The following is a 27,565-nucleotide window of genomic DNA, read 5'->3' on the forward strand; positions in this document are numbered from 1 at the left end:
TCCTTTATTCTCTCACCCCCCTCTTAAGACAGTTCCTCGGAGGGGCTAAGAATATAAAACCCCCAAGGAAACAACCAGTACCTGCTTGGGACCTCAATTTCATTCTAGAAAAACTGATGACCTTGCCTCCTTTTGAGCCAGCTGCTTCAACAGAACTGCAATATTTGTCCTGGAAAACGGCCTTCCTCCTGGCAATCACCTCAGCTCGCAGGGTTTTGGCACTACAAGCCCTAATGGCTGTGCAGCCTTTCATCATTTTCTATCAGGACAGAGTTTCCTTATGAACCAATCCATCCTTTATGCCAAAGGTAGTATCCAGGGTAGCCTTGAATCAGGCTATCCACTTACCTACCTTTTACCCTAATCCTCAAAACAAAGGGGAGAGACTACTACATTCCTTGGACATTCACAGACAGCTGCTTTATTATTTGGCAGAACAAAGCCTTTCAGAAGATCAGAGCAACTCTTTGTGTCCTATGCTGCAGGAGCTCAAGGGAAGCCTATTTCCAAATAGACAATCTCAAAGTGGATAGCCCACTGCATACGCTTTTGTTACTCTTTTCATGGTAAAACTGTACCTGCAGGCATCAGATCTCACTCCACAAGGGCCACAGCTACCTCTGCAGCTTTCCTCAGGGGGGTTCCTACCAAAGATATTTTGGAAGCAGCCACTTGGAGTTCTGTACATACCTTCTCCAAGCACTATCACCTACCATTATACTCCAAATCTAGAGCAGACTTTGCCACTGCAGTCTTGCAGGGCATCCTGGCTCCTCATAGTTCCACCTAGTGCCTACCACCCCTTTTTTAGCTTTGGTATTCTACCCATCTGTTATGACTGCAGCTGTATGCACGATGAACATAGTACAGTTTTGTACCTACCATAAATGTAGATGTTCGAGTGCTAATACAGCTGCAGTCCAGGTTTTCCTCCCTCCTTCCCCTCTTGGGACAGGCCTAACTGCTAACACCCCCCTCATACAACCTGATTGGGGTATTCTTTTATGGTGTATTTGCTTGCAACTACTGTTTTTTGATTATATTGCATTGCATTCTTACATAAATTTATGTATTGCCTTCCTTCTGGGGGCACCTGACATCTGGGGCAAGAAAAACTGAAGAAAATAGCATCGGCTGGATCTTTTATACCCATCGCACTGACGTCAGGGAGGAAGTGACGGCAACCGACGCCGGACCTAGACTTTGGAATTCGGCCGACCGAGGACCTGCCTGATGGCAGGAAAACCCATCTGTTATGACTGCAGCTGTATTAGCACTCGAACATCTACATTTATGGTAGGTACAAAACTGTACTTTGTCTTTTGTGCAAACAAATCCCAAAGTAATATTTTCTTCTGTTATCCACATAAACAAGTCTCCTCATCTCCAGGTTCCCTAGCTACATGGTTCCGTTTTTATAGTGTACATTCAAGGCTGTGAGCATGGTGAAGATGCAAATGAGGTGTGAACTCATTTTCTGAATCCGAAATACTTGATTCTGTGTAGCCGCTGTAACAGTAATGCAGGTACACCCTCAGTGTTTGTGGCTAATGGGTTACAACTGTGAATGATTATTGGTAAGGAGAAGGAAAACACAGCAGCAATTCAGACTCCCTAATCTCCCCTGGGTGTGTTAGCCAGGTTAGACTTACAAAGTGTAGAAGTAATTATGCCAAGGTTTTAAATGTAAGTAAGCAGCACACATTCCACAGTTTCTTTTTAGTAACATCCAACATCCCCTTCATTTCTCGACAACTATATATTATTGCCATTTAATATCCTCTCACATTTTAAGGGCAATTATACAGAATACCTTACAGACTGGTCAGATAAGACACGAATGAGCAACAAATACAAGGAGATAAGACAGAGCTACATTTGTGCAAGCAGTAGTCATAAATGGTTGTGTGATCACTCAATGTACTGCATCTGAAATTATTAAATGTACAAACAACTGTCACATGTTTTGTTAGTATTGTGGATGATGTTGTGTTTGGTTATATGAATAATAATTCTCATTCTCTGCTGCAAAGCTGTTTCTGTGGCAAAGAGGGCTAAGCCACCCTTGCTGTGTTTTGAAGATTCATTGGAGTGAGAATTCAAATTCACACCTGTGTAAAAATATTTCATGTATGCCAACATGCATTTTGTAGTGTTTATTTAATAGATTTCTTTATTTCTCCTAATTTTCCCTTTTTCTAATTTTTCTATGCCAGTGTTTGAATAGTGCACAGCTTAGTGCAAACAATGGGAATGGAGAAACACGGTGAATGTCATGTTTAGCTTTCTTATCTTGTTTGCACAATGTTTAGCAGAACATAAACCTGGACTATTGGCCCACACAGGAAACAGACATAATTCCTCTAGACAAGGGAATAAACAGAGTAAAGGTCAGAAAGGATACATTGTTGAGATTTTTGCTTTCCATCATGCAGCACCCTTAAGCGAAGTTGTGAGGTGGCTAGCAAGCTTCCCCAACACCTGCAACCATCAAATACATGCAGATAGGAAGAGGTCAACAATGTCAAAATGGATGCATTCTTTTACTTGGGTTGGGAACCACACAAACACGCTAAGTGGTATTGTGAGGCGATTAACACACGCAACTTAAGAATGAGTATGGAATTACGGAAGTGTTTTTTTTAACTATTCTTGTGGTGGCAGGTGTAAGTGTAGGGATATAATACAGATGGACATGGTCATTACACAGATTATAATATATTTTTACTTTTGTGACAGTCTAGTTTATATCAAAGGGGTTCCCCCTGCATGAAAGGCAATTACATGGCTTGAATAATGTAAAATCGAAAAAGTAAGCCAGCAAACTGTGACACTGAAATAATATTTATTCAGTAATGCTATGAGAAGCCCTTGAGTACTGGTTGCATAAATCGGAATTGTATCAGCCAGGATTCAATGCCTTTTTATTGGGCCTGACAGAGCATGTCTTAACCAATAATGTCTTTTTTTTATCAGGACCCATGCTATTGGCAGATTAAATGGATGGTTATGGGGGCATCTTTTGCCCCCATTTATGCTGACCTTTTTATGGCCTTTATTGAAAAACTGCTCATCTATGATGCAGGCCATAATTTGTACCTGACAGAGATTGACATATGGAGGCGTTATTTGGATGATTGCTGGATGGTATGGAGGTCGGATGTGGAATATTTGTCTGAATTCATTGACTATTTAAATGAAAACAAATGGGGTTTACACTTCACGGTTAACTTTGACATGAACATCATCACTTTTCTTGATGTTTTCATTTCCAGAAAATCAAATCACACTCTATGTACTGAAGTTTTCTGGAAGTTTCCCCAATATAACACCCTCCTCCATGCATCCAGCTTTCATCCACCCCATATAACAAAATATCCCCAAATCATTAGAATAAGATGTATTTGCTCCAGTGATTCCACCTTTCAGGAATACAGACAGGATCTGACTCTCAGATTCAGGGACAGGGGATATCGGATGAGACATCCTACAGGTTAGTAATTGGGCCAACACACTTAAGAGATAAGATATTTTGATATACAACCAATGGGAGCAGCGTAGGTTGTCACCTATTAGGTTAGTGACTACTTATGGTAGGAATTCTGATTTGTTAATAAACAGTGTACAAAGACACTGGAATATTCTACTGAGTGATCACAATCTAACTAATGTCCTACCAGAAAGATGTTGTTTTTTCATTTCTTAAGGGCAGAAACCTAGCTTCACACTTTAACCATTACAAACACTCACATTCCAGGATACCAACTCAAGAAGCGCAAACTACAATAATGGGTGAGGTGCTCACAGGATGGTACCCATGTGGACATTGCACTCACTGCAATAAGGTTTTTAAGTCTAAACATTTTACAAGTAAGAACTGTGGCACAGTTTATATTATTAACTTTTTTGCCAATTGCAGTAGCGAATGGTTGATGTATTTAGCTACATGCAGCTGTGGCTCCTACATAGGACAAACTTCACGACCACTTAGTCTGAGAATCTCTGAACACACCAGTGACATGAGGAATAAAAAAAACAAGCAGTGCTCTATATAAACATTCCGCAAAACATTCATCTGCCAAGTTTAGTTGTATGGTTATAGACATTATAAAAGGGAGTAAATCCAACAAAGCGGGGTGGCATTCCATTCTTGACACAAAGGAGAAGAAATGGATTGTTAAACTGGGGGTTTATTTACACCTGGATTAAATGAACAATATTGATTACCCAAGTGCAGACTTGATTCAATTAAATGCATGTATAAAAGACTACTTGAAATGGATTTGATTTACACTGAGGAAGGCTGTGCTCTATACCAGCCGAAACTGGTTTGTTTCTGCGTTGCATTACTGAATAAATATTTGGATTTTGGAGTCTAGTTTATAGTAATAAACAGGAAAATATATGTTATTTCTATATTCCTTTCGTAACAAGTGTAAATATAGAGCTGCCATACACATAGCCCTGGGTTCTGATACTGAAAATTCCAGATACTTTAGTCATGTTCCATTTCACATTACATATAAAATGTTATAAGCAATATTTAATATAATTATACATAGTGGAGGTGATATGAATTATATGTATACGGGATAAGACACCCTTACTGTGTTTTGAAGGTTGAGATGTATGACTGAGGGTATACTGTCTACTATGTTACTGTAAGTATAATTTTGCATTCTGGACTTGGATGGCCTTTACACTTAAGTAAGACATACACAAATGAGTATATATACAAGGACCTTGTCAGGCCACACACATAACATGGATAAATCCTCAATCTGTCATCTGTATTTATGAATGATTCATGACTATGTCTGACAAGCAGTTCTTCTATGGCAAAGATGGAAAATCACCACTGTGGAAGAAAATGTTTTGTCCCTTCTGCACAGGTTTGAATCCCAAATTGTAAAAGTCAGCTTTAGCAGTGTATAAAGCCTAGCAAATATGTGTCGGGTCATGACATTCATGCCCCCAGTGCATGACAGCAAAGTTAAATGACCTGACAATTGCAGCAGCAGACACCCCTCAGACTAACATTGTGTCATATTAACCTTCCAGTTTTAAAAATCCCATTCCTCCCTGCTTGGCACTGTTGCTCTCCACTTAACATTGTGCAGACATTGGTGACATCATTGCTTGTATTTGTGCACTACCAGTAAACACAATAACAGGAATTAGTGGGAAATCATTGTGATGCCCGTGCACTGGCCCAGCAATCAAGGAGCCTCAATCCTCACCACTAACACCAGTGAGGGGTGTCTACATTGGGAAGGATAACAAATACACACACAGTAAAGTACAATTTCCCTTAAGACCACACAGAGATCACAGTCAGTCTGGGGCTGGTTTCTCCCTTTCTCTCCAGATCCACAGTAAGACTCCCCAGTGCACAGCAATAAGGTCCAGATCTCAGCCTAGTGGTCAAGCTAAAGCCTCCAACACCCTCTCTGTCAAACCAGTGCTTCGTGTCCCTGCCCAAGTAGCTGACGCACACACTTTGAGATATGAGTTTTATATACAAACACACAGGCACTCCTTGGCAAGGCTGGCACTAGTTCTGCAGCTATCCCCCTTCTACCCAGACTATACAGTAGTACTACTTGCCACCAACCAATAATAGCTACTAATAAGGGCCTTATCAAAGGGTGTCCAATTATTACTGTGCAATATTATTATCTAAATGGTAAGTGTAACTGAGCAGCAAGATTTACTTGGAGTGGCTTTGTACAGTATCACTATTTACATGTAATGTACTCTAGAGCTTACATTATCTCGACATAAAACGGCCACAGTTGAAAGGTTTAAAATATTTAATAAAAAATAATAAAGAATACAAGACAGTACTTCGTACTACACAGTGCTAGTCAAGACTTCAGAGATCACAGGAAAATGTTTAAAATAATACAGTAGAATAGTTCTGACATCAATATACAAAACAACTAGTCTAAACTTACTATTTTTTATTTCTTAAGAGCAAACTCAGTTCTAAAATAAACGTACAAACAGAGCGCAGGCAGAGTGCTGTTGAGTTGTATGTTCTCAAGACAAATGCAAAATGTTCTCTCTCTCTCTGAAAAAGTCCTTTAAATTGATAATGCATCCTACTGACTCATTTTAGATGACATCATTCTTAACAATTCTCTGGTTCCCAGGCTGACAGAAACATTACATTTCTTAGTAAGCTTGCTCCTGGTCAGGAAGCAAAGCAATAAATAACATTATACATGTAAAGACTGGCAATTAACTTTGGTCTCAAAACAGTAGGAAGAATTCCTTCATCCAGACATCTTGGCGCTGAGTTTTGAGATCAAACAGTTATACAATGCTTAACTTATCAGCTTTCCTCCAGCAGAGTGCAATGTGGTTACATTTTTGCAGTTCAACATTCAATGCAGTCTTTTCACATTTAAGAGAGCAAGTCTGTGGCTTATATTAATATTTACAAATGGCAGAATTATCTGCAAAGTTCTATCTAGCTAGGCTGGCAGCCTTCCTGTATCGTCACAATCATTATTTGCTATTGCTTTGGGATTAGACATGTCTGGATTTGGAGAAGAAGAAGCTCAATTTAGGGTGCAGAGGTGGGGTGTTCAGGAATCCAAAATATTTATTGTACTTCTGGTAAAGCACCACAGGCTTGTGCAGGAGGAGTAATCTGGTATCCAATAAATGTCTGAGGCTTGGAATAGTCTGGCCAAGGCTGTATCCAGTGTGACTGGCATCCCACACACTGGTGAAACAGTGTAGGCACCACCTCAACAACCTAAAAGGTGAAAAAGGGATACATTCAACCAGTGGATGGATAACATTCAAGGTACCGAAATCCAACAATTGTGTAAGTGTGCTAATAAAGGGAATGTATATTACATAGAAAGCTAAATATAGGCAAGAATGCTGTGTACAAAGATTGTCTTTCCTTTTTTCTTTCTTTCCTTTTTGCAGCTAATCCTGAAATAATGGCAAATAGGCAGGCACATGCTGATCATCTGGAGAGACTGAGAGAAGCAAGTGGAATGTGTGCAGCACAAGAGAAGTATTATTCCATCAATCCATCCTCAACCCCTTTTCCCATTTTGCACATGGGGTCGGGGTGTCACTTCAGCAGTGACAATCATCTCAAGCCAAGGTTTATGGTGCAGGTGGCTAGCCATGCCATGGTAGTTCATTTGTACCACTCACTTACACACACACTCACCTACGGCCAGTTTAGAGTGCCTAATTCACATACTGCATGTCTTTTAAGTATAAAAGGAATCCAGAGCCCCCAAAAAGAGCCCACATGACCACAGGGAGGACATGCAGATGCCGGCTAGAGGCATACCAGCCAAGAATCGAACAGGAAAGCTTTTTACTGTGAGGCAACAACACTAACCACTGCAGTACCATTCTAGCTTTAAAAGTTAAAGAAAAATGAAATGTTTTTGTTTTCTTTGTAGTAGTAGCAAAGTAACCATGCATATCCTAACTGTAAAAGCAAGTATACATGCATAAGTCTGTAGCACAAACAAACTTTGGAGTCAAGTGTAAGACTTTAGTCGGTTCAAATACTACAAGTAACAGCTATGCAATGCTGGAATTCTTTAATAATATTACATAAATTAAAGTCTAATAGCAGAAACAAAGCAAAGGTTGTCTACCACAGAGAGGTTTAAAACTATTTAATAGTAAAAAATCAGTAAGTATAAGCAAAATAAAAATGTAGTAAAATATGAAATCATCTTAAAGTAACTGGATGAGCGCTCCTCCAGTTTTTAAGTATAAAATAGTTTTAAACCTCTCCATGGTGGAGAAGCTTTGGTTTGTTTCTACTGTTAAGTTTTAGATTGGCAAGCTGCTTTTAACTGTTTATGGTGAGTTTTTTTTACCTGAGTTTAAATTAAAATCTATGCAAGTGGCAGAAAAACCCTGCAGTTAATTGTAATCTGTGTAAATAGACTAAGTAAATCTGCAATATGCACATTGCAAGAATTACTTTGAGCAATCTATACTTATAGTTTGCAGTTCTTAGGAAGTATATTTAAATGTAATATTTCAGATAAAAATAGTTGTATTGTGATAATGCATTGTATGTCACATATCTTCTTCTTCTTTCGGCTTTTCCTGGTTAGTTACTAATTTTATCTTTTTTTTCCCTCTCAACACAATCCTTATCAAAATGTCTCCCTGTCATCCATCTGTAACAGATAATTAAATGCTTCACAACACAGCCAGGTACGCGAACACCAGTGGGTCAGCCTGTCCCTGTTTCACTGGCTCCATCACAGCAGCCAGCACATCTGAGACCCAACCTTGCAGTACTGTCTGACGCCCCTGCACTACCTGTGCCCTCGGGCACTACTCTGGCAGCTGGTGTGCTTGTACCCTCCGGGAGTACTGGTGGAGGTGGAGATTTCATCACCTGCCAGGAGATGCTAGGGTTGGTGTGTAGGGTCATGTATGGCAGCATTGGTGTGTGCCTGCACCGAATGGAGAGGTTGTTCTCCCTCATGGTCTGTAGGAGGAGACAGTGTCAGGCACTCCAGCAGACAGCAGAGTAAAAGGACAGTGATGACAGTCCTGCAGATGACTAGATTCTTACTTTCTCCATATTTGGGCATGAGCTTGCATTGTCTCCTTCCTCACCATAGTCATGGTGTCACCCAAGCTTTTGTGTCCTCACTCCAGTCATGGTATCCCCATCTTCTGTGCCCCTCACTATCCCTGTGTGTTTTCTCTTATTTCTCCTGTTTTCATTTGATTCCTCACCTACCCAACTTACCTGACACATAAATACCAAATTCCTTTACCCAGCATTCCTCTCTTACTGAAGTAAAAAAATGGGCCCTTGTCCTATAAAAAGAAAAAAAAAAGAACAAATCGTCCCATACATGGCTCTCCATTCCGCACATATGTCTGTTGAAGTACTTGATTTGGTCCACCAGCTAATATTCTGTATGTATTTTAATTTTACACTGCTGAAGGAATGGATAGCTATGGTTCTTTTTTACCTCCCTCCTGCAAATTCCTATATTGCTTTCCCTTTGTTCTTCCCCCTGCTTGCTCCCCATTTCACCACTTTACTGTCTACCCTATTTTAGCACCAAAAATGTGGTCAAACAATAAAATCACACTCAACATACAACTGTCAAAAAAATGGAGCCCTTCAGTTTTTGGCCTGTATGTGCTTAATTTTGGCATCACTCACCAACACTGAACAATTCTTTTAGTGCGGTTACCTCTGTGCAATGCTGCTTAAGCACAGTGTACTACATCCACACACAGTAACACACTGTTTTATATATATATATATATATATATATATATATATATATATATATATATATATATATATTATATATGTAATATGGATACCCTGAATGGCTTTCATAAGATTATAGATGACTCCCTGTACGATATGTTAATGTGCAAGCAAATAACTAGAGAAATTTTTGACTTTTTTCACAAAGAGTATATTCAGGTTCCTGTTATAAAGGGGTTGCCAAAAATGCACAAAGGTATTTATCCCCCACCCATGAGACCTATTGTGTCAGGTGATGGTTGGGCTACAGAAAACATCTCTATTTTTTTAGAAAAAACTTTACGACCATTGGTCACTCAAGTACCCACCATCTTAAAAGACACCTATCAACTATTAGACTCGTTAGAACATCTTGATATCTACTTAGAGGATGGGGTGCATTTGTTAATTACCCTTGATGTGAAAATCTCTTCACGTGCATTCCTAATGAAATAGGCATCCAGGCTATCGGGGAACTTATGCTTACCAGTGCAGATTTTAGTAATGACAAACAGATTCTTGTTTGTCAATTGCTAGATCTAGTATTGTCATACAACGTATTTACATTCAAGGAATAATTATACCATCAAAAATGGGGAGTGGCAATGGGCACATCGTGTGCCAACCTGGTGGTATATCATTGGGAAAAAGAATTTTTGTTTAACCATGAACTGTATAAGAAAATAGTCATCTACAAAAGATTTGTGGATGACATACTAATTGTGTGGGAAGGGACAAGACAGGAGTTTGAAGGTTTCCTTATATATCTTGAGAGTACCAATGACTTCTTAAGATTTACTATGGAAGCTTCCCATACAGAGATTAGTTTCCTGGATGTGACTTTAAGTGTCAAGGATGGTAGGTTGGTTTCAGCCCTTTACAGGAAAGCGTGCTGGAAAAATACACTTTTAAGTTTTGATAGTATGCATCCCAGGCACGTCTTTCCAGGGATAGTAAAGAGTCAGTTCATAAGGTTAAGCAGAATATGTAAGGATGAATCAGCGAGAATAAAACAAGCTGATTTGATGGAGGAATTATTTTTAGAGAGGGGTTATGATAGAGCAATGGTTAAAAGGATTAAATCAGAAGTATTTGACCACAGTAGGACAACAACTACCCCAATATTCCATGGAAGTTATGTCCCAAGAGAGACTTCCAAACTAGCGGTGACAATATTAGACTCACCATCACATACACAAATGATAATAAAGCAGTTAGGAATATTATTTATAATAATTGGAAAATACTAACTATAGATGAACAGACCCTCAATCTGGTTGGTGATAAACCGAGGTTTGCTTATAGGAACAATAAGAATCTGAAAAGATTGCTATGCCATGACCCTAGGCTGGATGGTTTGATTGTGAGTACTATTGATAAGTTAGGCACATACCCCTGTGGGCACTGCAATATGTGTAGACATATTGTTGAAGACCAGATTTTTGTTCATCCATCATTAAATTATAGCTTTATTCCTAAGTTTTTTTGGGTGGGAGGGGGAAATTTTTTCCCACCCCACCCCCTTTTCCCCCCCCAAGGAGTTTTTTTGCCAAAAAGGGGTTGGGGTTTTTTGTTAAAGGGTTTCAATTTTTTTTAATTTTGGGTGGGGGTATTGGCCTTTTTTTTGAAAACCGGGGAAATTTTGGAAAAAAAAAAAAAAAAAAGGGGTTGGGGGGGGGGGGGGGGGGGGGGGGGGGGGGGGGGGGGGGGGGGGGGGGGGGGGGGGGGGGGGGGGGGGGGGGGGTGGGGGGCGGCGGGGGGGGGGGGGGGGGGGGGGGGGGGGGGGGGGGGGGGGGGGGGGGGGGGGGGGGGGGGGGGGGGGGGGGGCGGGGGGGGGGGGGGGGGGGGGGGGGGGGGGGGGGGGGGGGGGGGGGGGGGGGGGGGGGGGGGGGGGGGGGGGGGGGGGGGGGGGGGGGGGGGGGGGGGGGGGGGGGGGGGGGGGGGGGCCCCCCCCCCCCCCCCCCCCCCCCCCCCCCCCCACATACCCCCCCCCCCCCCCCCCCCCCCCCCCCCCCCCCCCCCCCCCCCCCCCCCCCCCACTCCCACCCCCCCCCCCCCCCCCCCCCCCCCCCCCCCCCCCCCCCCCACCACCCCCCCCACCCACCCCCCCCCCCCCCCCCCCCCCCCCCCCCCCCCCCCCCCCCCCCCCCACCCCCCCCCCCCCCCCCCCCCCCCCCCCCCCCCCCCCCCCCCCCTTTTTTCCTTTTTCCTGTTTTCCTTAAAAAGAAAAGAAGTTAATTTTTTAAACCTTTTAAAGATGTTTGAATCCTTTGAAATTTTTTTTAAACTTATTTTCATTTTGGGCTAAAGGCTTGTTTTTAAAGTGCTTTCTGGTGCCCAAATCATTAAAGTTTTCATTTTATTTTAAATTTTGTTCTTAACAACCTTGGTGGTATCTACCAGTTCCTTTACTAAGTAATGGTGTCAAAAAACAATTCTACTTTTTAAAAGTATTCTGAGGGATTTATTTACAGGGGCTAAAAGAATGGTCAATGCTTTTTACCTTCCCAAATCCCTAAGCCATTTTAAACTCTCTACAAAATTTTAGAAAAATTTGGTTTCACACTGAACTACATGCAAAAAGGAAAAGTGGTTTTGCTGTGTCATTTGCCAACCTCAAAACCTCTGTCAGCGGTATGCTATCAAAGGTAACATGTTTATTGCCCATTTATTTCATGCATAAACTACTCCAAAAAAAAAAAGGGGAGCCCCTGTCTAAAAAAATGGTTTAAAAATGGCCATCTTTACCTCCCCAAAAATACGCGGTTCATTCTGAATCGGGGTGTGCCCAGTTTTGTGTTGCCCATCCTTATTGGGAAAAGGAAGTTTCTTAAAATGTGAAAATTTTGGGCACCATCCCCTGGAAGGGTTTCACCCCAAAGTTAGGATTTATTCCTTTTGGGCCAAATTTTTCTTTTTTACTTCCCCAAAAAACAGCATTTGTGCAGTTTTGCACTTCCAAGTACCTTCCAGGTGCTGGAGTCTCACTGCAGAAGAAAAAAGAGTACTTTGGAGGATTGGTCTTTTCTGCTTTTCTTGGTCTTAATAATTCCCCTAAAACACCATTTTTTAGCAAATTTGTGATTTAAAAGTTTGTGTAATATTGTCATTTGCGCCTGCACTTGTTAAGTCATTTTGTGTTTAAATAATCTTTTCGTTGTGGAAAACAAAAATACCTTTTTTCTTTGGTTTTGTTTTTTGTATCTACTTATTTTCTAAAAAAAAAAAATTAAAATCTTTTACCGCCTTTCTTTATCCTTTTCAGGTTATTGCTGAATCAGGGCGGGTTTTTTCCCCATACCTTACTTGGATAGAAGGAAGTTTTCTGTTCCCCCTTGAGGGGGGAGCTTTGAGCAGCCTATCTGTCCCTGGAGTGGTTTCAGCCCAGAAGTTAGTAGTTTTCAGCATTTTGGCTAATTCTTCTCTTTCACTTCCCTGCTAAAAAAACCCATTTGTTTTTGTGCACCGGGCACTTTTAGCTGAGTTAAACTATTCCCCTCCAAAAGTCTACTCAAAAATTTTTTCCCTTGGAACTAGACAAACCTTAAACTTTAGCACTCAACCATTCATTTCCAGTCAAGCACTTGCTTAAAACTCATAGCAAGCACTAATTTACCCTAGCACTAGCCCCCCCTATACTGTCCAGAAGGACAAGGCTCTCTATTGTCCCCACCAGCCAATCAGAAAAACAGCTTACTCTACCTATTCAGGCATGCCCAAAAGGCAGTTTCGTGTCTCAGTCCACTGTGAATCTGGCATTTTGGGGCAATGTTAAAACTGCCTCATGCACAGACAACCCTCTCCTCCTCCCCCAAACACTAATATATCAAGGATGCAATTATACAGCCAAACTCCTCCCCAACCCCAAAGACTGGAACTGACGTAAGAGAAGGGTAAAATTGAAACACACTACCAGTCTCACATAGACCTAATAAACCAACACTGGCAAATAACACATTGAATACATGAAAACATACGGGGAGCCTAAATAAAATCTGAAAAAGCAACAGAACCTCCAAAGCAGACATCCAAGAAACCCCCCCCCTCACCAACCATGAAACATACTTCACATAATCAGGTCCAAATAACAACCCCTTTAAAGCAACATAAATACCCAACATTTAGAAATTTGGGACCTATAGTCATGCACACGGATGTCCCACCAACTAGGCTGGACAAGGAGAAGGTTACAGTTAGCTGCCTGTTGGGTGCCAGGATTCGCCACATAACACAAGCACTCAGGTCACTCCAGAACAAGTACAAATACAATTCTGTCATTGTGCATGTTGGTGTAAAGACCAGGCCCTTCCCCCCATGAAGAGAGACCTGGAAGAGCTCTCTGATCATGTAGCCCAAGCTGGTATGACTCTGAGTAGCATACTGCCCTCACCAAGAATGATGCCACAATATAGAGAAAAAATTATCAAATTGAACAATTGGCTAAGTTTCTGGCGTCATTCAAAGGGGATACAGTATCTGTCTGCCTGGGATGACATGCTCGACCCATTTTTTAAAGAGATGGCTTGCACCTGCCCCTTAGGCTTTCAAATACTGGCCAAGGCTCTTGCCCCCCATAGTGCCTTTTTAGGCAAGGCTCAAAAGACAAACCCACCACCATAAATAGCACAAGAAACCAAAAAATGAGGGTAATACTCCCATGCCAAAGTCTAAACCTCAAAATGCATCGAGGCACTCCTCAGTATGGAGAACTTTGACATCTGTGCAGTAACAGAAACCTGGTTTAAGGTTTCTGAGAGCCCCCAGCACTACTAGGCTATAACTTTTACCTACCTTTGACAAAACCAGGACCGAAACACAAAAGGTGGGGGGGGGTATCCATATTCATCAAGGATACCCACACCTCAGGTTATGGCACAGCACAATGCATCAGAGATCTTCCTTTGGCACTAAAAAGGCAAAACTGCAATCAAATTGTAGCTTGCTACAGATCACCCACCATAGGACCCCATTCGCATTTCTGAGACACGGGGAAATATGAAGGTCCTACCAAACACCCTAATACTGGGGGGTTTCAATTACCCAAACATAAACGGAGAACTACTAGTACTAACTCCCTTCCCCCGTTTCCCTAGAATTTATAAACAAAAACCCCTGGATCAATTGGTAAACACCCACCAAAAGGGTACAACATGGGGGCCTGGTCATCACCACATGGGTGAGCGGTGTTCCAACGGAGGTCCCCCCTTGCTGGTTAGATCAAAACATAGACTAATCATCTGGATACCACTTTCCCCCCACCCCAGTCAAGGAAACCACCATGAAAAACTTTTAAAAGCAAACTTCACATTATTAAGACGAGGGGGAAAAGGGTTCACAGCCCCATGCTAAAGGACAATGCTGTCCAAGCTGCTGAAACCTTTACAAAGGCACTTATGAGCATCTGCAGGAATGCATGTTTTCTATCCCAAGAAAAACCAAGACCCCTCCTCCAAGAAAAGAAACCAGCCTGGTGGACCCTGCTAAAAACAAGCTATACAACAGAAGGAGGAAACTAGGGGAAAAAAAAAAGAAGGAAAGACATCCCTGATCAGAAACGGGAAAAATTTAAATCCCTCTTTAAAATCATCCAAGGCTAGTTTGAAGAAAAATTGCCAATGACTCCAAGGATAACCACAAAGCGTTCTTTAGCTTGTCAAGAACCTAAGGGGAAAACTCTCAATCTGCCTGAGTTAGGAGAATGGCACAAAATACACTGAACGACTGATATTCCAACATTCTGGCGACAGGTTTAGTGCAAACTTCCCCCCCCATTTAAAGGGCCCATAACCATACCAGAAGAATGTAGGGCCCTTCAATCCCCAACACACAGGTTAAAACAGCCCTATCCAAAGCCAAAACACAGCTTAAATGGGACGGACAGTTTTCCAGGCTGTGTCTTAAAAAAACTCCAAAGTGAACTAACTCCCTAAACACACTGTTCAAACTGGCCTCTCTACAGGCTACATACCCAAAAAGGGGGCACAGCAGCAGTTATCCCTCCACAAAGGTGAGCCACAACAGACCGGGGAACTTTTCCCCTAAAGCCTGACTAGCCTGGTCTGCAAGGTTTGGGAAACATCATCATGGAACTCTTAACAGAGACAGGGGAAACCTCCAAACCTTGGACCCTCCCAGTTTGGCTTTAAGGGCAGTTATGCCCCTAAACCTGGTGGACTTTTTGAGATGGTTACCAAGGCATTAGAGGGGGAAGGAGGTCCCCCCTTACCTAACCCTTGCAAAGGCTTTACCCTTTCCCCCATTCTAGTATTATAGACAAGCTCCCCAAATTGAACAAAACCCCCCTTTGTCGAGATGGGTTCCCAAACTGGCTCATGGATAAAACCCCACATGGTGAAGTGTAGGTTTTCGTCCTTCTAAACCATTACAAGTGGGTCCCCAGGGTCAGTCCTAGGACCCCTCCTGTTGTATATACTTCTCAGAGGTCAGGCAAGCATAGGACTATGGCTGACAATTCGATGACTGCAAACTGGGGGCCCATAATTGATTCCCCGGGCTGATACAGACACGTCCAGATGGGTCTCACTGAGACGGATACCTGGTGTCAAAATCATGGCCTCAAGCTAAATGCCAAAAGTGCAATCATCCCCTTTGGAAAAAAAAATTCCCCCAACTACCACATAGTTAGTCCCCTAAATACAGAACATGTAATAAGGGATCTGGGAACCCAAGTAGATAGTAATCTCTGCTTTGATAATCAAATTGCCAAGGTGGTTAGAAAATCCTAGGGGCCCCCCCTAATCAAAAAGGGGTTTTCCTAGAACAAAAGGTTATTGTGCCTCTCATCACCTCAGACCCATATAGAATACAATGCCCCATTTGGGATGTACCTTACAGGACACCTGCAGCAGCTGGAAAGACCACAAAAGTACCTCACCAAGAGGATTACTGGCCTCAAACAGATGCCCTATGCACCCCACTCAAGAAACTCCAGCTGTACTTTGTTGCATACCGCTTACTCAGAGGTGATCTCTCCCTGACATACAAGGCCATGCCAAAGAATTAATGGAAGCCCACCTAAAAAACTCCCCATGTTTGGAACAGGTTTAATTCTCCAGAGCCCCCACTAACATTCTTCAAAGAAACCTTGGGGTGGATGGGAAACAGAAAATTTCCCCGGGGATCACGGGGCCGGGGTTGGCTTTGCGGGACAGGGCACGGGGAAACTAATTTAAGGGGGGGCAAAAACACATTCTGGCTGGCTTATAAATGTTTTGGGCAGATAGCCTAGTACTTCCTATGAACCTATACTTGTAATAAATTACTAAAAAGTTGTTATATACCACACATGTCTTTAAAATGAAAATACACATTGAGTTTCTGATACTTGTAGTAATGTAGGGACCTGTTTGTATAGTTTGTAAAGCTGCCCTGAAAGTATACCTGCACATTAACATAACCCGCTTACTCAATTTAACTTGCCCGTTTGGGCTCCAAACTTAAAAAACACATTCTTTAGCTGCCGTTTTTTGAAGCCCCCCAACTTTTCCTCCCGCCCCGGGGGAGTCAAACCTTCTTGTCCCGATTTGTAAAAATCGATTTTAGGTAAATTTTTACTGATAATTGGGAGGGGTCTGTTTTTGGTCAATTGTTTTGGTTTTCACGCATTTGAAACTTTACATCTTGGGCACCTTTTAATTTTTTCCCCCCAAATGCTGTGCCTCCCATAAAGTGTGTCTCCTTTCCAAATCAACTAGTGGTCGTTTTAAAACGGTTTTGTGTGTGTACTTAATAGGGGTTTTTCACCAGCCAAATTTGGGGTGCTTTTTTTCCTCATTGCGGGGAAAATTTTACCAGTGTTTGGGGGATTAAAAAATTTTTTTCCCTCCGACCGCGAGACCAGCTTGCAATTTTTTAGTCATATTTATCAACAGGTCAGGACCCGCTTTAGGCCACACAAGTTTTCCCCCTTTTTTCGTTAAACTGGGTTTCTCAACTGCCTAATCTGGAGGTTTGTAGGGGGTTTTCTTGGGGAAAACCCCCGGGTTAGTCTGTAGGTGTCTTTTTTAAAAAGATTTCTGATTAGGTTTTGATGGGTTCATACATGTGATTATTCAAGGAAATGGTTTTTGGGGTCATGGTCCTTTCCAAACCCCTGGGTTTAGCAAAGTTCAAATTGTATTTTTTTTTTTATGGTTTCACCCTGGGAATATTGATGTTTTTGCAATTGTGGAATTTCCCTTTAGAAGGAAAATAAAGAAGATTTGGGGGCCCCGCTTTGTTTTAGCCCCCCATAAGTTAACTTAAATACCAGCAATCCGGGCCCCCCATTTAGAAAAAAACAAAAAAAAGAGAACTTTAAAAAATTAATTTTTTTTTAAAATTCACTTTTCCAAAAAAAAAGAAAAAAAGGAAATTTTAAAATAAAAATTTCAAAGTCAATTTAATCTTACTAAAACTTTAAAAATACAAAATCCACTTTTTACCTTAATTTTTAATCCAACCAGTTTTCTAAAACATTAAATCACCACCCCCCCCCTTTTCTAAAACCCTTTAAAACTAAAAACTAAAAAAATGGTTTTAAAAAAATTCATGCGACAAAAATATATTTTTTTCTTTTTAAAACCCAAAAATTTTTAAAACCCTTTAAAACCAATGTTTTGTCAAAAAGAACACATTCTGCAAAAAAGTAAAATTTTAAGGAATCTAAAAACCATTAAAAACAAAATTTTTTTGGGGGGTTTTAAAATTTTTGACAAAATTTTGACACAAAAACCTCAAAAAATTCCCCGTTTTAAAGGGAATTTTCCCCCCCTTTTACCTAAAAAAGTTCCTTTAAGGGAATACCCCTTAAACTGTGGTTTGCAACACCCTTTTAGAAAAGGTGGGAATTTACTACCCTCCAAATTCCCCCTTTTCTGGGAAAAATTCACCGATTTAAAAAATCCTGTTGGAATGTGCTTAACATATAGTTTTTTAGAAAAAAAAAGGCCTAAAGGGCCCGTTCCTACATTTAAACATTTCCTTTAGAAGCAAAATTCAAATTCTGTTCTGGCCAAAATATCTAAAGCCCTTTTTTAGATTAATCTAAACCCCAAAAGACCTAATTTTTTTGAAAAAATTTTTTTGGGGTTTTCTTATTTACAAAAATTTTCCACTCACTCCTTTTAATGTTCTTTCAAACTAGTAAATTTATTGTTTCCAATAAACTGTTTGTATTTTTCTTCCTTTTCTTGTTATTTATTTTTACTTGTTTAATAGTGTTTACCTTTCAGGTTTCATGAGTTTTCTTATTATTAAAAATTGTTTATTTTTTCATTCCATTGTTTTTTTGATTTTTCTTTTTTTTTAATGATGTGGCATTGTTTTTTCCAATTCCAAGATGTTTCCCGTAGCCTTAAGTTTTTTTTTCATTTTATTTCCCTTGTAAAAAAACTTTAAAAAATTTGTGTTGTATGTAGAATTTTCAAGCACCAAACCCCAATTATGTCACATGAAAATTAAAGCTGTTACAGGATTTTCCCTTTTTTTTTTTCTGGGGCCCTTGGGGGCCCCCAGTATTTTTTATATCTAGTGCTTAATTAAAATAAAGACCAAAAAACTTTTTTCAGGCACAAATGGGCCCTTTTTTTAAATTTTTAAAATAAAAATGGATGGAAAAGAAAAACCCAAGATTCCCCCCTGGAAATTAATATCCCCCATGGGGAAAAGTAGGGGTTTTCCTCACTTTTGAGTCCAATATTTTCCGCTGTCCTCTCACCAAAACCCAAATAAGGCCCGAAAACCCAAAACGACTCACATCAAAAAAAGGGGCCCCAGCTTTTTAGGGCCAGCGAACACTTCAATGCCTTTCGCTGAAATTTTTTTGGGTTTTGCCAATCCAAGGGCAAGACCCTTGGGAAAGGTTTTTTTGCCCATTTTTTTATTCAAAAAAAGGAAAAGTATTTTTTTTTGGAAAAATCCAAGGGGAAAATTTTTTTTGGGGGCCCACACCTTTTGGGGGTTTTTTTTAGGTTTAAAAGCATATTCTTTGTGGGTTTTGGGGCCCAAATTAAAATCCCATTTGGACCCTTCTGGGAAGAAACAAAACGTTAAACCCCGGCAAATTTCCTTCAGGGGTTTTTAAGGGTTATGGAACCGGGGGGAACTTTTGGGTTGGCTTTGTTTTCAGGGGGGTTTTTAGGAACAGGGTGAAGGGGTTTAAAGTCTCCCCTTTCCAGGGGGTTGGCCTTCCCTTCCTTCCAAGGCTTCTCCCGACGGATTTTTCCTTTTTGCACCCCTTTTAGCAGGGGTCCTAAGGCTCTTAAAAAGGCAAAGATTTGAACTTGATTAAGGTTTTTTCCCCCCCTTTTAAAGGCCAGGGGGGGGGCCTTAATTTTGACCTTAGTTTCAAGCTTGTGAAGAGCAGGGTACCTCCTTATTTTGCTAGCAAATTCCCCCTTTTGTTTCCTGAATTTTTTTTTTAAGCATTCATTTTAGAGGGAAATTTTAAATGGGAAGGTCAGGGTTCTTGATTCAGGGAAAAACTTAATTTTTTTTCCCCCGTCCCCGGCAAACCCCCCTTTGGATTTTGGGAAAAGGGCAAGGTTTTTTCCCGACCGTCCGTCCCGAAACCGGATAGGGAAATCCCGACCCAAAAAATCTTTAAAACCGGGGGCCCCGAAACTAAGTAGGGGCCAATGCAAGGCCTCTTTTAAAAACCGGTTCCCCTAAAAAGGCCCCTTTTAAAGGGGGAAAAAGGGTTTTCAACCTTGAAGGGGTTTTAAAGAGTTTCATATGTTGAAATATAAAACTTTTTTCTTTTTCCTTAATCTAAGGGGATCTCTGGCAGAAAGGGATTTGTAAAAATTACAAGATTTTGGGGTTCTTGAACAGGTGGGAAGCAATTCAGGGGGGAGTTCATCGTCTAGGGGGCTGAGGCTCAGTTTTTACACATGGGTAAGGTGAATTTTTGCCTTTTTAAAAAGGGGAAAGTCCCAGTTGATTTTTTTTGGTTCACCCATCAGTCTTTGGAAAAAAAAGACAAGGCTAATTTTGGGCTGAAAAATTTTTCAACACCTAGTTTGAAATTTGGTCAAGGGGGAGACCTTTTTTGCTGTCAGGGGAATCTGGCTGGAGGGGAGATGGTTTTTTCCCAGGGATTACCTCACTCTTTTAAAAATATTTTGGAAAAAAAAAGAAAAATTTGTTAGCTTTAAAATTTTGGGAAAAAAACCTGTATTTGGGGGTTTTAAAATTTTTAAAATTTTTTGGAAAAAATTTGGCAATTTATTTTCTTTTTTTCCCAATTCTGAAAAAAAAACAAAAAGTAACTAAAAATTTTTCTGTTTGTAGGCAATGGGAGCAGAGAATGGAACATTTGCCAGCGTCAGCAGCCATTACTTGGAGAAGCTCTATTACGTAATACTATGGAGAACCTGCAGCACTCTATTCAAACTCTGAAGGGCTCTGACAGGCATCCTGTTATACCTGTAGCACAGCTTCATCTGGGATATACCTGCAACATGAACTCTGAATATGACCAAAGTTCTATAGTCCACCAAAGTCCATTAGTATGCTGGTTAGCTGACAAAGAAAAGAAACCATATAAATGTCCTGAATGCAATAAATGTTTCAAACACAAGAGCCATCTAGTAATACATGAAAGGATTCACACTGGGGTGAAACCATATAAATGTGCTGAATGCAGTAAGGGATTCACAACAGCTGGTAGCCTTAGAACTCATCTGTCAGTTCACAGTGGGGAGAAACCATATAAATGTCCTGAATGCAGTAAGTGTTTCAGACAAAGGGGGGATCTAGTAAAACATGAAAGGATTCACATGGTGAAGGGGGAGAAACCATATAAATGTATTGAATGCAGTAAGGGATTCACAACAGCTGGTAGCCTTAGAAATCATCTGTCAGTTCACAGTGGGGAGAAACCATATCAATGTTCTGAATGCAGTAAGTGTTTCAGACAAAGGGGGGATCTAGTAATACATGAAAGGACTCACATGGGGGAGGGTGAAAAACCATATAAATGTGCTGAATGCAGTAAGGGATTCACAACAGCGCGAGACCTTAAAACTCATCTGTCACTTCACAGTGGGGAGAAACCATATAAATGTTCTGAATGCAGTAAGGGATTCACAACAGCTGGTAGCCTTAGAAATCATCTGTCAGTTCACAGTGGGGAGAAACCATATAAATGTTCTGAATGCAATAAGTGTTTCAGACAAAGGTGGAATCTAGTAATACATAAAAGGACTCACATGGGGCAGGGTGAAGTGAAAACCATATGTAAACAAAGCTGAACGTGCAGTAGGGATCTCACAATTAGCTTCGAGACCTTAGGAACTCATCTGTCAGTTCACAGTGGGAGAGAAACCATACAAATGTTCCTGAATGTGCAGTAAGGGATCTGCTGCAACAGCTGGTAGCCTTAGAAATCATCTGTCAGTTCACAGTGGGGAGAAACCATATAAATGTCCTGAATGCAGTAAGTGGTTTTTTTCCAGACTAAGGGGGGATCTAGTAAGCAACATAGAAAGGATTCACATGGGCAAGCGGGAGAAACCATATAAATGTGCTGAATGCAGTAAAGTGATCTGGCCAACAGCCGAGACCTTAGAACTCATCTGTCAGTAGTTCATTGTGGGGAAGAAACCATATAAAATGTTCTGACCAGCGAGTAAAGTGGATCTCAGCTAAATAGCTGGTAGCCTTAGAACTCATCTGTCAGTTCACAGTGGGGAGAAACCATATACATGTCCTGAATGTAGTAAGTGTTTCAGACTAAGGGGTGATCTAGTAAAAACAGCAGAAAGGATCCACATGGGGGTGACACCATATAAATGTCGTGACTGCAATAAGTGTTACAGACAAAGGTGGGATCTAGTAATACATGAAAGGACTCATATGAGGGAGAGACCATATAAATGTCCTTAATGCAGTAAGGGATTCATAACAACTAGAAACCTTAGACATCATCTGTCAGTTCACAGTGGCGAGAAACCATATAAATGTTCTGAATGCAGTAAGTGTTTCCAGTATAAAAAGTAGTACTCTAGTAAAACATGAAAGGACTCACACAGAAGTTAGCAAGCAAAGCAGAGTAGTAATGCTGAAAATGAATTCATCCTCAAGACTTGGTGAGTACCTTCACGAAATAGACCCTGTTTTTCACAAAATCTCTCCAATATGACACTGATATATAGACTGTATTTAAATAGCATATATCATGGACAGAAGCAAGTAAAAAAAAAAAGTGGGGTGCACAAGTCCCAGGAAACAGATGTGCCCAATCCTGGTAGGCACACTGGTGCCAGGATGGGAAAAAATGACAGTGTAGAATCCTCAAAATCAGGAAATATTCATACAGTGGGGTTAGGTCAGGCCCAAGATGGCCCCCCTGTTGTAGAAAGAAGTAGCAATCCACAAAAATCACAAAAACTGATAGGCCAAAAAAGAGGCATACAGATGAGAGAGTGGACTATTGAGGATAAGAAAGAAAGTATGTATTGTTACTGTTATGCAAAAAGCCCAGAATTACCAGACAGAGGATATGCAAAGAGATTGAGATAAATAAGAAGAAAAAAAAGTACTTTCAGAGCAAAAGTTGTCAGAAGCTTCAAATAAAAATGTGTGTTCATTAATAGAACAGATTTTTGAAAACCAATATATAGATGAAGAAACTTGGATCTGTTTGGAAAAAGAAGCATCTGAGGAAGTGAGAAAATGTAAACAACAAAACCTAAATATTTTTGAAAAGTATAACGAAATATGAACATGGGAAAGAAAGAAAGAAAGACAGAGAGATTTGATATGGTGCAGTATTTATGTAAAAAAGAAAGCCAAGTTAACTATTATAGAGAAAGCAGTTGCAATGTTATTGAAGAGAAATATAGGCAAAGGCATCCAGATGTGGACAATTTCACAATAAGAAAATTAATATCACAAAAATGGAATGTGGAAAAGAATATTAGTAAAGCAGAAATTAAGGAAATAGAAGTTGAAGTTATGGAGTGTCTACGGAGTGAAGGATTTATTAGAGAAAGTCTAACACTGACTGTATCACAGCATGATGGAGTGAGTCCCCAAAGTAAGGAGAAGCAGGAAGATCAGGAGAATCTGAAGAAGGAATATGGACATGGGGAGGAAAAAGAGATTTAATATGGTATAATATTTATGTCAAAGAGAAAGTAAAATAAACCAATACAAAAAGAGCAGCACCAAAGATATTTGAAGAGAAATACAAGCAAAGGAATCTGAATATGGTAAATCTTACAATACGAAAAAGAAGACAAAGAGGAAAAGTAGAAAAGGAGATCAGTAATGGAGAAGTTAAAGAAATAGAAATTAAGGTCATGGAGCACCTGCAAAGTGAAGGATTCAGTGTAGAAAATCTAATCCAGAAAGCATCTCAACATGATGGAGTAATGGATATCCAAATTAAGGGGAAAGCAGTGGAAAAGGAACTAATTGGTGAGGTGCTATATCAAGATATTTGGAGTCTTCCACAGAAAACCAGTATAAACATTCAGTTAAAGCTAGACAGCAAGGGAAGGAACAGGAGACTGTGGAAGCACTGATGCAGTCAACGTTGAGGAGTGATAGGCCATTGAGTTCCTGTATGACAAAGCAATGGATGGCACAGGATGAAATTGAAGATAAGGTGCTATAGGAAGATGCTATAGAACTTTCTATAGAAGGGCCACATAAAGTGGAAAACAAAGGATGTTCCTTTAGTTTGGAAGAAAATGAACTAAGGGAAGAGTTGCTTGATTTAATGGACAAAAATAGATATATTAAAATCAATGAAAGAAATAGATTGCAGAAGGTCAATAAAACCCCAAAAGTCAGAAGTCTGAAAAAACAAATGAAGACAGTAATTAGGACTGCCCTTCCATAGAGATCCAGCATGAGCTATAACAGAAGTAAACAGGTGATATGTTACATTGTACAGCTAAATGCAAACTGACAAAGTTTACAAGAGCACATGAGGTAGTGAGGCATAGCAGGAAGGGGGGGAAATTCAGAATGTATCATCATATAGAAGTATTGACTAGAGAAAAATATAAAGCAATTAAGATAAGAAGTGTCACTGTTACAAGAATATAGACGAAGGAATAGATTAACAAAAATACTATGAATACACCTGAAACATTTTGTACCTATGCTTTGTCCATGAAATTGTTACACTTATAAACTGTATTGCAACTCTGTATCCTATGTAACTATTCACCACCTATAGCATGTTATTCTACTGTCTTTTCCATTAATACTATGTATAACTTGTGTTTCCTAATGTATGGAGCTTTTCTCCCCAGGACTCTGCCGAAAATGGACACTGAGTTAATCCAGCCAATGGCTATACTGTTAAAACAACTGTTAAATAAAATAATAAATAAATAGGAAAGATAGATGTGATGAAAGCAGTGCATAGTATTACAACAGACTAGACTCTGTCATGCACTATTATAAATAAACTAAACATTTCAACACAGATGGAAAAACTTAGAAGATATACAGATAAATATAAAGGAAAAGTACAAAATAAGCAATTTAGTGATGACCCAAAAAAGTTTTATAGAGAATTGGGAAACATGGTAAAAGGAAATGAAAGGCTGCCAAAAAAAGAAATAGATGTATTTTGAAGAAGTATCTATGAATATCCTGTGGAACACAATAAAAACGCTAAATGGATAAAAGAAGTAAAAGAGAGAATAAGAAGTTTAAAGGTACAGGATATGAAATGGGATGAAATAACAGCCACAGCGATTGAAACAAAGTTCAGAAAAGCCTCTAATATTAAAACCCCAGGCGCAGATGCAGTACCTAACTTTTGGTTAAAAGTTTTAACATCTTTGCACGAAGACTTAGCCATGAGTAAGAACTATTTATATGTACACCTTGAACAGACACCAACCTGGCTAACAACAGGTAAAACAATGCTCCTCCTTAAAAATGCACCTGCAAGCTACCCTAAAACTTATAGGCCAATAACTTGCCTACTGATAATGTATAAACTATACATGGGAATTGATGCCAGTAGATTTTATGGTCATCTAGAAGAAAATTAATTTATAGCAGTTGAACAAAATGACAATAAAAGAAAGTCATATGGAACAAAGGCTCATCTGATTTTAAATAAAGTCATAGTGGAGAACTGTAAAAAGGGAAATAATTTAAGTGTGGCATGGATTGACTTCAAAAAAGCATTTGATAGTATTCCACATTCATGGATAAAAGAGGGCTTAACATGTATAAAATACATCCTACACTGATCGAATATGTTACAGTGATAATGAAACAATGACCAAGTACTTTGCAATTAAATCATGATAAAGGGCAAATTACTATCCAAGGGATAAAAATTCAAAGGGGGATGTTCCAGGGTGACTCTCTGTATTGCTCTTAACCCATTAACCTCTTTACAACTTAGGCCATGGCTATAATGTGACTCCTAGAAAACAACAAAGTCTAAAGAATTCTCATCTTCTCTTTGTTGATGATTTAAAACTGTATAGTTCATCAGATGAGGAATTGAAAGCACAGTTGCAGGTTGTCAAAACTTTTTCAGATGATATTAGAATGTCATTTGGCCTTGATAAATGTGCAAAACCAACCGTTAAAGCAGGAAAACTGCAGCACCAGGAAAACATCAGTTTAAGACAAGAATGTGATATAAAAGAAATTGAGCAAGGGGGAGTGTATAAATAATTGTGAATTGATGAAGGTTCAGGAATAAAACATGAACAAATGTGTATAAAACTTAGTAAGGAGTACTTTAGAAGGCTTAAATTAATCTTGAAAACAGCATTGATGTCCAGGAATAAAATCCAAGCTATAAACCAATTTACTCTTCCTGTCCTAACTTAAAGTTTTGGATTGATTGCTTGGCCCCAAGATGTACTGGATAGATTAGATACTAAAACAAGAAGGCTGAACCATGTTCATCAAATGATTTGTAAAACTCAGTGCATACCAAGATTATAAATCCCCATTCCAAAGGAGGTATGGACCTCCCTGAAATTGATTACATGTTTAGATCTGCAATTGTGGGACTGCATGCATGTCTGCTGACCTCACAAGCCCCAAACATAGTGAAAATTTTGGAACATGAGGAGAATAAATATAAGATGACTTCTCTTCTTAGTCTAGCAGAAACATATCTGCATCAAGTTTGAATGGAACTCAGACCAGAAGTAGATAAAAATCAGGCAGCAATTGAATGTGCCAAAAGAAAGGATATAAGGTGAAGGATCAGATGAGACTGCAAGAAATGCTGGAAAATGCATCAATATAGTTGCAAGTATAGACCTTGGTTTACAAGGTGCATTGAACATGTGCGAGAAATGGATAAATCTATGTTTTGTATAACATAATTGGAAACAGTTCATAGGTAAGTACTAGGCTATCTGCCCAAGGGCATTTATAAGCCTAGCCAGAATGTGTTGGCTTTTGCCACGCCCTTAGATTAGTTCCCTGTGCCCGCCGTCAGGTTGGTACTAAGCTATCAGCCCTAGGGCCTATATAAGCCTAGCCATAACAATTCCCTGGCTATTTCTTCCCACACAATTTACTTCCCTTGCCCCTTTCTAGCAGGGTGACTGACGTGATCCCCGGGGTGAATTTCCTTTCTCCTATCCAATCGTCAAGGTTCCTTTTGAAAAGGGCCAAAGAGGCACTCTGCTTGACATGTATGGACAATCTTTTACAGAGTATGGGGAGTCTCTGGGTCAGGAACCTATCCCTCCAGCATGTTTTGTTTATTGTGACGACAAGGTTTGGATCCCTGGAGCATGTGGCTCTGAGGGATTGGGATTTCTGTAAGTGTAGCATGTCCAACAACTCTGGGTTTGACATGGCCTTGTATGTTAAGCAGAGATCGCCTCTGAGTAGACGATATGCGACAGAGTATAGCTGGAGTTTAAGGTGGTCAGCGTAGGGCATCTGCTTTAGGCCTGTGATTCTTTTACTGAGGTATTTCTGCAGTCTTACTGGTTGTTGCAGAAGTCTTGAGAGGTGCATACCAAATGGGGCGTTGTATTCTATAATGGGTTTAATGAAGGATGAGTACAGTGGGACAATGACCTCTTTTTTTCTAGATGAAAAGCCCTTAGTGATGAGGTGTGCTACATAGAAGGATTTCCTGACTGTTGTGGCGATGTGGTTATCGAAGGTGAGACGACTGTCCACCTATGTCCCTAAGTCTCTTATCACACTTCAGTGTTTAGTGTACTGCCACCTATATGGTAATTCACAGGTACATGCTTTTTTCCCAAAGGGGATAGCTATATTTGGCATTGAGCCCAAGGCTCTGGCACCAAGCAACTGTTTCTG

At 40.2% G+C, this 27,565-nt stretch overlaps 1 protein-coding gene across 1 annotated transcript in view; it reads left to right on the forward strand.

Annotated features, from left to right (window-relative positions):
• Positions 1-21,534, forward strand: part of LOC122814421 (zinc finger protein 239-like) — a 50,447-nt gene extending 28,913 nt beyond the window's left edge. The window contains exon 2 of the mRNA XM_044087003.1: positions 20,573-21,534. Within this exon, the coding sequence (XP_043942938.1) occupies positions 20,573-21,534 (962 nt within the window). The remainder of the gene's footprint in view (positions 1-20,572) is intronic.
• The last annotated feature ends 6,031 nt before the right edge of the window (positions 21,535-27,565 follow it).

This window comes from Protopterus annectens, chromosome 10.part0 (genome assembly GCF_019279795.1).
Source record: "Protopterus annectens isolate FY-2018-M chromosome 10.part0, PAN1.0, whole genome shotgun sequence".
In the NCBI taxonomy this organism is placed as follows: Eukaryota; Metazoa; Chordata; order Ceratodontiformes; family Protopteridae; genus Protopterus; species Protopterus annectens.